Source organism: Leishmania donovani, chromosome 34 (genome assembly GCF_000227135.1).
Source record: "Leishmania donovani BPK282A1 complete genome, chromosome 34".
Taxonomy (NCBI): Eukaryota; Euglenozoa; class Kinetoplastea; order Trypanosomatida; family Trypanosomatidae; genus Leishmania; species Leishmania donovani.
Window position 1 is genome coordinate 1,140,038 of NC_018261.1, and position 10,128 is coordinate 1,150,165.

Sequence of the window (10,128 nt, forward strand, 5' to 3'; positions counted from 1 at the left end):
GCCTGGGGTGGGGAGCCGGCGCCCCCCTCCCGAGGGGGCCGCACCAGGGGTGGCGGCCTGCATGGTGGGAGGAGCTGCTGTGAGGCGGCCTGTGAGGCGGGGTGGGTGGGTGGCGTTTGAGGGCAGGGGCCGTGCTCTCAGATGGCTGAGTCGGCACCTCGCTGCAAGGTGCGTGTGCCTAGGGCCGCCATCGCCCCACGCGATGGAGGGCGTGTGACAGGGCCGAGGGTGGAGTGGAGCCCGAACTCATGTTGTATGGCAGAGAAACGCGCACGCTGAAAAACAAAATGCCTTCATCTTACGCACGCCTCTTTTTCCTCCTCCCTGCGATCGATGTTTTTTATTCCTTGCCGATCATCAAAAAGCTTTGGCGCTCTCTCGTCGTCGCCAAGCCGTGCGCCGATGGCACTCGGCGGCGCGCATCCTTTCTTTCCTCTTGATCGTACCTACCAACCTGTTTTTGTCCTCGTGGACGCATTCGCTACTAATCTTTTCGCTGAGCTGAGAAGTAGAGTGGCAAAGATAAGAGGAAACGAACGAAGAAAGAAAGCGGAGGCGGTGCGCGTGCGTGTGTGTGCTTGCTAATCAACGAGCTGAGCACGACCTAGTGCAGCCGCATGTGAAGCCGCTGCGGAGACTTTCGCAACACACGATCTGCTTCCATAAGGAGCGCAGAACACAGCTGATCGACACCGAGGATTACCTGCTGTCTGTATCAGTGCCAAGATGTCCGGGCTGGACAGTAGCGATGTGCTCTACTACCTGTATGACCCAAATCTGGTTCCCCCCGCGCGTGACAAATACATCCGAGTCATTTCAGAGCTCCTTGCCGGGTACCATGACTCTTCCTACGTGGACAAAATCGATATTATGGATATCTTGCGCGGCGGCGCGAGGGAGGCGGTGGAGCTGTGCGAGGACGCCAAGAGCGTCCTCTCAAAAGAACCCACGGTGCTTGGTCTTTGTGTGAGTGATGTGGACGATTTTGTCTTTGTAGGCGACATTCATGGGCAGTTCAACGACTTACTACACAGTGTTTTGTCAGTGCAGCTGTCCAGGTCTGCGCCAGTGTTGCGAAAGGGCACTAAGGTAGCTACACAGCCGACACAACGCATGGATGGCGAGGAAGACAGCGGTGAACGGAGCTCCACACTGCCCATCGTCGCGACCCCGACGCTGTCGCCACCCTTGGCACCTTCGCTCTCTAGCACCGCCATACCGCGCCACCACGACGACAGCGACGGCTTCGGGCGTGACGCGGGAAAGATCATACGGTTTTTGTTCCTCGGCGACTACGTTGACCGTGGCCCGCGCGGGCTGGAAGTCATTGTGCTCCTCCTGGCTCTCAAGATCGAGTACCCGCAGCATGTCTTTCTCCTGCGCGGTAATCATGAGGAGGCGCAGACTAACCGCCTGTACGGCTTCTTTGACGAGTGCAGAGCGAAGTTCTTTATGGTGCACCATGCCCGCGAACACATGTCTTACTTAGAGCCGGGGTGTGACGGTGCGTGCTCCTCCCTCATTCAGCGCTCGCCGACAAACGTTGCGAAGGAGGCGATAGGGGTGGAGTGCCACAATTCGCCTCCGCACTGTTTGCACCTCGATGGTGAGCGCGCCACCGATCTACGTGGCACCTCTGGCAGCAGCCGAGGCAACAACAGCAGCGCAGAGGTGCAGTCCCTCTTAGCCGATACAGATGCAGATGCGTGGATGTCGTTCAACGCCACCTTCTGCTGGCTCCCGCTGGCAGCCGTCGTTTGCTGCTGCGCGGGGTCCTTTTTCTGCACGCACGGGGGGCTGAGCCCCCCTCTGCGCCGCATTACCCAGCTGCATCGCCTCAAGCGCGAGACGTACGGCACCGGGCTGTGCGAGACAATCACACCGCCGCTGAGTGGCAGCTGCAGCGTAACGAGCAGTCCGGAGCGGTCACCTCGGGGCGTCTATGGCAGTCCTGCTTCAAAGCGGGAGCCGAACCAGATTATTGATGGCCTCCTCTGGTCCGACCCATCTGACCACGAGGCAGGATGTCAGGTAAACGTGCGCGGATGCGGCTACTCTTTCGGCGTAGACGTCACGCGTCGCTTTCTCGACGCCAACTGCGGTTACGCCGTCTCACAGACACCCTCGCTGCGGACGGAAGTGAACAAGGATGACGAGGAGAAGCGCTCGTGTCCCGGATCGGCTCCTCCGAGGAACGCTCAGCACGGCGGGTCTCAGCGCATGCACTTTATCATGCGCGCCCACCAGTGCGTCAATGCTGGTTTTCAGTGGACCCAGGAGGGATTGGTGGTGACGTTGTTCTCCGCCCCAAATTACTGCGGTATGAACGGCAACAAAGGCGCCATCGCGATGCTTCGCGGTGCGGCACAGGCTTCTGGTGAATCGATTCGGCTCGAATTCAAGGTGTACGACAGTTTCAAGTGTGCCTCGTTCACCGGCGGATCGAAGCTGACCCTCGGCAAGCCCGAGCACAAGAATAGCGGAAGCAGCCTTTCGGCGACTGGCGGCGCACAGCCACGCTGCCCAGCCTTTCCTCTGCGTGACCGCAACGTTGTGAACAATCCTATTTTGGAGGCATACTTTGGCAGCATTGCAAAGTCGGGCAACTGATGTGGCAGGGTGGGGCAGGTATCTGGTCATGCGTGCACGCGTGTACGTTTACGTGCGTGTCTGCCCACCATACCACTTGTTCAACAGGCCCCTGGTCATGTTCGGCGCATCCGACTCAACGGCCCGACTCGAAGTTGCCTGTGTTTCATGCAGTTGTGAGGTTCTGATCAGGCCAACGTTCGGGCGGATTCGCTTGTGACTGTATGTGCACCATGCGTCGAGAGGAGGACATGTGGGGTACCGGGTTTCACTAAGGCAAAAGGTTTGCTGTACGCGCGGTCCCCGCACCCTGGACTGCTGTTTGCCTGCTTGCTGCACATGCGCGAAGCGTGCGTGTGGGGCAGAGACTCTGTAGCGCGCACATCTGCGCTGTAGATGCACACTCCTTCTAATCCCCTTGGTTACGGCGTATCTCCGTACCAAAGCCGGCCACCCTAACGTGGTGCTACGGCTCAATTCCCCGCAATAGGGGACGCCAAGCGCCTGCAAACCTGCCTTTCGAGGTGGGCGAGTGCGGCGTAGGCTCCGGCAGGACAGGCTGTGAGTAGCGACGTGACCACGGTGGGGGCCTGGGCCACTTTTCATGTATGCGCTACCCCACTGCCGCTCGTGGTCACGCGCGGCGTCATCACCCACTCACGCGTCGGGTGATCGAGCGCTTCTTTTTCAGTTGTGCTCCGCTACCTATTGCTCACGATCTGGGTTGCTATTCCACGTATGGAAGCACCACCCGCAAGGCCGCGCAGGCATCTTCATAGAGAATGGCGTACCTAGGACGCGGAAGCTCCGCCACCCAAAACGCCACAGCGCACGATATACCTCAGCACCCTCACCGGCACTGTCCCGCTCACCATCCATCTCAGCCGCGTCCAACGGGGTCGGTTATCTTGTAAAAGCCGCGCCTCGGGTGCGTGACCGCCACTGCGAGGAGTCCCCCAGACGTCTGCGGTGTTGCCCGAGTCTGGAAGAAGAACAACGTCGTCGCGGAATTGCCGACGCCAGCGCTGACAAGGTCGCCTTCGCCGCCTCCCACTCCATGTTTCTCTGCGAGCCATTCGGGCTGCCCGACCCTTTCCTGCCCCCGCCCGAGGAGACGCCCGACCCGTTCCCACCGCCGGTGCAGACCGTCCAAAGCGCCTCTCCCCCGTCGTTTCAAGATTATGCGCTGTCTCGGCTTCTCGCTCCGACTAGCGAGATGGGGCGCTGGCTGCCGGCGAAAGGAGCACGTGACCCATCGGAGAGAAGCTTTCACGCACAGGAAGCTGTGTCGCCGACCAAGGTGAAACACTCGGCTTAGGTTTCTGCGTGGGTGCGCACACGAAGAAGAGGTCGGCCAAGGGGCGTCGAGCAGTCACGGATCTTGGCTCATTACCGTAGCACTCGACGTGGTTGCTCCTGAAAGCAAAAATAAGTCTTCTATTTACCTATATATTCCGTGCCTGCTTCTACTAGGTCGTATGGAAGGAGTGCTTGTGCACCTCACGTGCCCCCCACCCCACCCCCTTTTCCAACGGACGCAACGGTTTCTCTTTGCTTTTTTTTATTCGGATCTCTCCTACCAGTGGACTCGACATTTGTGTACATCGGGTGGTGTTTGTTTGTGTCTCTCGTTACATGTATATGTACATGTACACACATATATATATATCTGGATAAGTCAAGCTTCTGCATTCACACACACAAAAAGCGATGCAAAGGCACTGCTTTTTTGCCCCCCCCCCCCTGAGGTGTTGGTGCTAGTTGAAGTGCACGCTTCTTGAACGTGCTGGCGGTTTTTTCCGTTCTGTTTTTCTTTCGGTGTGGGTTCGTGACGGTATGCCAGGTAGGTAGAATTCTCTGTCGTTCTTTGCTGTGTCTTGAAGGTCGCATGGGAGAGGCAACTCACCCCACTCTCCTCCACCCGCTCCACGCATGCGCTGTTCCGCAGTGTAAAAGACTGTACATTTTCCAGGCTCACCTCTGCATCATGTTCTAGCTGCGTGTACAAGAGAGAGGGAAGGCATGATTCCTTCAGGGAGTCGTCCTTGTCGCTCTTGCAGCGCTGTTGGTATTTATGACGATTGGCAATCTGCGTGTGTGCGTGCACGTGCTTGAGCATTGCCCTCTGACCATTCCTGCTGTCCTCACCCCTCTTAACCTCGCGCTCGCGCTCCGTCCTCTCGCTGTCTTTTGCACAAATCCCTGCCCACGCACGTACACCCGTAATTCACCGAAACTCACACATCACTCATGTACTCGCCGGCTCGCATGTCTTTCATCAGAAGGGTGACAAATCCATCTTGCATCATGGCTGCTCTGAAGAACAAGATCCACCGCATCGGCAAGAGGAAGGGCGCGTCCCTGAAGGACGTCAGCGCCTGGCGCTGGATCAAGACGGCGGCGCGCCACTTCAAACAGGAGGGCAAGATCTTTGTGCCGAACTGCACCGAGATCATGAAGAGCTCTCACGGCCGCGAGCGCGCGCCGCAGAACCCGGACTGGTACTACATCCGCTGCGCCGCCGTCCTGCGCGCCATCTACCTGCGCCCTGGCGTGGGTTACGGTGGCCTAAGCAAGCGCTTCGGCAACAAGAAGAACTACGGCAGCCGCCCCGAGCACACCGTGACCTCCTCTACCGGTCCCCTCCACTGGGCCTGCAAGTCGCTGACGAAGCTCGGCCTCGTGGAGCCTGGTGCGCAGTCTGGTCAGCGCCTGACCCGCAAGGGCCACAAGTTCGCTGACTCCCTGGCCTTCCAGGTTCAGATCCGCAAGTTTGGTGCCAGCAAGTAGGCTTATTCTTGGACGAACGTAGCCGCTCTGTCGCTTTCTCTTATCTCTCTATCACGCGTGCATGTGCGGCGAAGCAGCAGAGAGAGGGGGCGGGGGTGGGGGAGGGGCAAAGAAAAGTGAGGAGGGGTGTTCGCTCTCGTTTTCTTTGTGTCCCTCACCGCGTCTCGTTCGCCACGGGCACGCGCTAAAGGAGCGGGCGAGCGAGCGAGCGAGAGAGAGAGAGAGCCACGCGACAGCTTTGCCGGTTCGTCTGGCAAGTGCGCCGTGCTGACTGGTTCGCTCCTTTTTTTTTTGTCGTTTCGTGTTTTGCTTGATTTCGTATCATTTTTTTCCCCTGTTTTCCAAAGGCTGTTGCGATACAGTCTTCACAACACCTTCAAACGAAAAGAGCCACAGCAAAGGGCGGAAGCGCTTGTGGCTGTATGACCGTCGACGTCGGATGTGTGGGGTTGCATCGATCAGAGCTGGCGTTGTTATCGAGAGTCGTGATCGCCCATGCGGGGTACTCGAAGGGTGTCGCGGACTATGCGGGAATTCAGCCTGATAAGGCAGGTGTCACTCAGCATCCCATTGTCTGCTGTGGTGAACTCTTTCGTTACCCAGCCCTCTCCTCTTTCCTTCTCTGCCAGCGTGCAGCAGGTGTCTATCTGAAGTGCTGCTCTCATGAGGCGAGCAGCGACAACCAAACAGGAATTCGCTTCTCTGCTGTCAACCTCTCTGCACTGCTAGCACCCTCTTTCCTTTCTTTGTCACCCGAATCTACTGGGTGCAATTTTCCTGTCCTGCGACTACTTTTACTCTGTGCGGCGATGCGTCTGAACGCACGCACCATCGACACACACACACACACACACACACACACTTATGCAAGCCCGATCAGTGCCTCTGCCTCTGAGCACGAGCGTGCGCGTGTCAGTGCAGACACTTTCTGCGACTTCTTTACGAATTGCGGCGCCTCTTTGTTAGTGCTTGCTCGTTTCGTTCCCATCATATTTTCATTCGGGCACTGCAACTGGCATCGTGCCTCTCTTTGCTTGCCTCCATCTTGTCGTTGCCTCTAGCGTTTCTAGTGACGCGGCTGCTCTCGTCCGGTCATCACACCTAACCATGGCAGTGGACTTTGACTTGACGCTTTTCATCAAGGAGACACAACTGCAGCACGGTCTCCGCGCCGAGGACTATGCCCGCTATCACCACTACACCACGAACCGCCTCGCCACACTACGGCGGCAGCTGAGCTTGTCTAACGACAAAAAAAAGTTTTTGCGCAAGGAGGTGACTCCACAGAACACGACGGACGTGCGGCATCTGATGCTGCTCGCCTTGTACGCCGAGCGTTGTTGGGCAGAGGCGGAGGCGATGCAGGTACAGCTTCAAGCTAAGAAGGAGTCGCGCGGCACCGATGCCAACAAGCCAAAGGGTGGCGTGCCACCACAAGATCAGTATCGCAAGCGCCTGAACAAGTCAGTAAAGTGGGCCTCGAAGCTGCACGAGGTGGCCAAGGAGGTCGCCTCAGACCGCGCCAAGAAGGAGTGCTCAGCGTACTTGAAGGACACCGCCGGCCGCTGCCACGCCTCGCACGGAAAGTTCAAGGAGGCGAAGGAGGCGTTTTTAGAAGCCCGCGAAACCTACGCGACGCTGCGCTCCATTAGCAGCGAGTCTCAGTGGGTCGTGATCGCGTGCAAGATAAGCGAGCTCGACGACCGAGTTACATACTGCATGCAGCGTCTCGGCGAGGACCCCACTACCTACCGACCCGCGCCGATTTTTGTCACCGCCAGCGCCGATGGCGCGGTCGCAGACAGTGCGGTGCCGATGGGCGGTGCGTCGCAGCTGTCGTGGAACGGACGTACGCTGAGTGTCTACAGCATCAAGGTCAAGGACGCGCTGCGCGAGGCCCAGGCGGTGGAGGTGGAGTCGACCGAGGCGAAGCTGCAGGAAACGCGTGGGGTGGTGCCGGTGGGCCAGTCGAACCGTGTTCTCGATCTAATGGACCGCCGTATCAACTACTACAACGATGCACTTACACACGCTCGCCAGGACCTGCGCGCGGTACCAGAGGGAGCGGGCAAAACCGAGCACCAGCTTATCGTGCACTGCATTCTCTTTCACGTGGCGCAGGAGACCCTGCGGCGCACCCTCTTCCTGGCCGACCTTTACCGCCGCCGTTTCGAAGCAACAGAGCGGACGCTGAAGAGCACCGCTGCCAGCTCGTCTTCGCCGTCGTTTCCTCGTGGGCACAAGCAGCAGCAGAAGCATCGAAAGAAGAAGGCAGAGGTCGCGCCAACGCAGTACGCGTCGCCGCTGGAAGTTGTCCGCCTCTACCAGGCGGCGGCTGGGAGCGTGGAGGAGATGGAGCTGCTGCCCGGCGTTGCGGGGCGCGAGGACGTCGAGGCGTTGCATGCTGTCTGCTCGGCCGGTCAACTCTTCTTCACCGGCGAGAGCTGGCGATTGTCAGAGGCGTGGTCAACAGCGATGAAGTACTACTGCGACGCCCTGGCGCTCCTGCGGCGGGTGAAGGGTCCGTATGTGGCGTCGATGCATGAGCTTATCGAACAGCGCTTGATGCAGGGGGCTGCGGAGGTGGTGCTTGCCGCATCATTCATGGGTGCGGACGGCAATACACGTAGATCGACGCCGTTGATGACTTACCTGGTTGACGCAGGCGAGGAAACGACTCAGGTGGCGCAGGGAGTCGTGCGCTTTCCGCCCGACTACCATGCTGCTCCGTGCAAGCCTGTGTTCGTCGACGTAGCGTCGACGTTCCTGAACTACCCGGTGGACAGCGGAGACGAGGCGGATTCCGACGACCGTTCGGGTGCTAAGACCGCAACCGTGCCGGCAACGATGAAGAACACAAGTGCAGCAGCGGGACAACCGAAGAAGAAGGGTTGGATGTTTGGCTGGAGAAGTTAGGTCGATTGTGAGTTGAGCACGAGGGAACGGGACACAATAAGGTGCGCCACACTGTGGCGTGTGCTACGCTGCGTGAGCGACCCTTTATGCTGATTCCACTGCGCACTCTTTCACACGTCTTTTTGTTATCCCTGTGTAAGGGGGATAGGCACTCTGTTTTTTTTTTTTTTTCGCCACCTTTCGAGCGTTGACGCGCCTTTGTTTTTCAGTCTCGAGGTTATTGCTGCACCCCGTCTCTCTGTGTGTGTGTGGATGCTGGTGTGGGTGTCGGTCTGGGTCATCACGCGTGGTTTCTCTCGTTCGCCCTTTGCGCTCAGTTTAGCCATTTTTTTGATGCCCTTTTCCATCTTTTTTTTTGTAGCTTCACTGTGACCAAAACAAGAGCAAGTGCCCAAGAAAAATGGGCGATCAGTGCAACAGGGCACCTCTCTTGTTGTGTGTGTGTGTGTGAGTGCGAGAGAGAATGACGATGGGCAGCGGGGAAACCGAGTATGGAATCATCACTGCTATAGATTATCGGGCGCCTCACTGAACAGAAGGTAGATCCTGGGTGCCGAGTGAGGGCACGGTTTGCTTTCTTCCTGCCTCCTACAGCTTCTCCCTCTGTGGCGCCTCCTCTGTAAGCACACTGTGAGGGACAGACTACACTAGGAAGCGGCTCTCATGTGTGCCCGCAACTGCCCAGGAAAAGTGACGTGCGGCGCTTCATGTTTGTGCATGTAACTAGGTGTTGGGCGGCATACCACGCATGCTCTATGCCTGTGCGGGCCTTTCTCTTTCTACTATTTATTTCGGCCCCTCATCCGATTCAAAGCACTTCGTCATGGTAGCAGCGACCTGACGAAGAGAGACACTCACCGACACATATATACAGACAGGGGCACGAAAGCCTTCACGAACGAGGCTCTTCTGCCGCCGCTTGTACGCTCGAATTTCCCCTCGCGCGTGCAAAAGCCTTCTGCGGTGGCTTCTGCCCCCCCCCCCCTCCACACACACACACACACTCCGACTCCTGTCAAGGACTTTGATATATTCGACGTGAAACTCACCCCGAGGCACGTGCTTCTCCACAGCAACGCCCATACGCGTGCATGCGCCATAGCAGAATCGAGCGGAACACGGCAACACAACACAAGAGCGGGGTTAGGAATGAGACCAAGAGCCGCCGTGTAACCAAGAAGAAAGGCACAGGCACCTGTTGCCATTCTATCTTGTTTTTCATTTTCCTTTAAAGAGGCTTGGCCGTGCGCACGCACGGACGGACCATACGACGGCCAGCATAACACCACTCTTGCCACTGTACCAGCGCTGGGTTGTGCTGCCGAGCTATTCTTTCTCGGTCTTTGTCTTTTGTAGAGGTGTGCCTTCGGGTCGCCTTCAGGGCGCTTCTTCCTTTTGGCTTTCACGGACGCTGCCGAGGCGACTCACGCAGCTCCGCGGTTCACGTTTCTTTTTCGGTGTTGCTTGCTGCGTCGCCATCGTGGTCTGTCTTTGCGGCTGCTCGCGTTCCTCGTCCTCCGGATGTCTTTTTTCCCTTTTCCGTCTCTTCGTATGTGCACCGATGACGGCGGACACGCCCATGTGCGTGGTATCCCAGACTGCAGTGCAGCCCCCCCTCCCCTCCCCCCACACCACCAGCTCTCTCCGCGTGGGGAGAAGCCGAGCGGCACCCCTCCCCTCTCCTCTCCTCTATCGGCCTGCCCATGCCGAACCGCTTGTGGCGCTGACAGGGTCAGGGCGATGTATCGCTACCCCTGCCAGCGGCCAGGTGCTGGATCGGCGTGGCATCGCTGCGGCCTGCGACAGTGCACCGGTCTGACCCGTCCATATGAT

At 58.2% G+C, this 10,128-nt stretch overlaps 3 protein-coding genes across 3 annotated transcripts; all 3 read left to right on the top strand.

Annotated features, from left to right (window-relative positions):
- Nucleotides 1-726: 726 nt before the first annotated feature.
- LDBPK_342610 (serine/threonine protein phosphatase-like protein) lies at nt 727-2,610 on the top strand (the record flags this gene model as incomplete). The annotated part of the gene is made up of 1 exon (XM_003864372.1): nt 727-2,610. The coding sequence occupies one exon, from the start codon at nt 727-729 to the stop codon at nt 2,608-2,610; it is 1,884 nt and encodes a 627-aa protein (XP_003864420.1).
- Nucleotides 2,611-4,839: 2,229 nt separating this feature from the next.
- LDBPK_342620 (40S ribosomal protein S19 protein, putative) lies at nt 4,840-5,379 on the top strand (the record flags this gene model as incomplete). The annotated part of the gene is made up of 1 exon (XM_003864373.1): nt 4,840-5,379. One exon carries the CDS (start codon nt 4,840-4,842, stop codon nt 5,377-5,379), a length of 540 nt encoding a protein of 179 aa, XP_003864421.1.
- A 1,107-nt stretch (nt 5,380-6,486) lies between these two features.
- Nucleotides 6,487-8,295, top strand: LDBPK_342630 (hypothetical protein, conserved; the record flags this gene model as incomplete). Its single annotated transcript, XM_003864374.1, has 1 exon — nt 6,487-8,295. One exon carries the CDS (start codon nt 6,487-6,489, stop codon nt 8,293-8,295), a length of 1,809 nt encoding a protein of 602 aa, XP_003864422.1.
- Nucleotides 8,296-10,128: the final 1,833 nt, after the last annotated feature.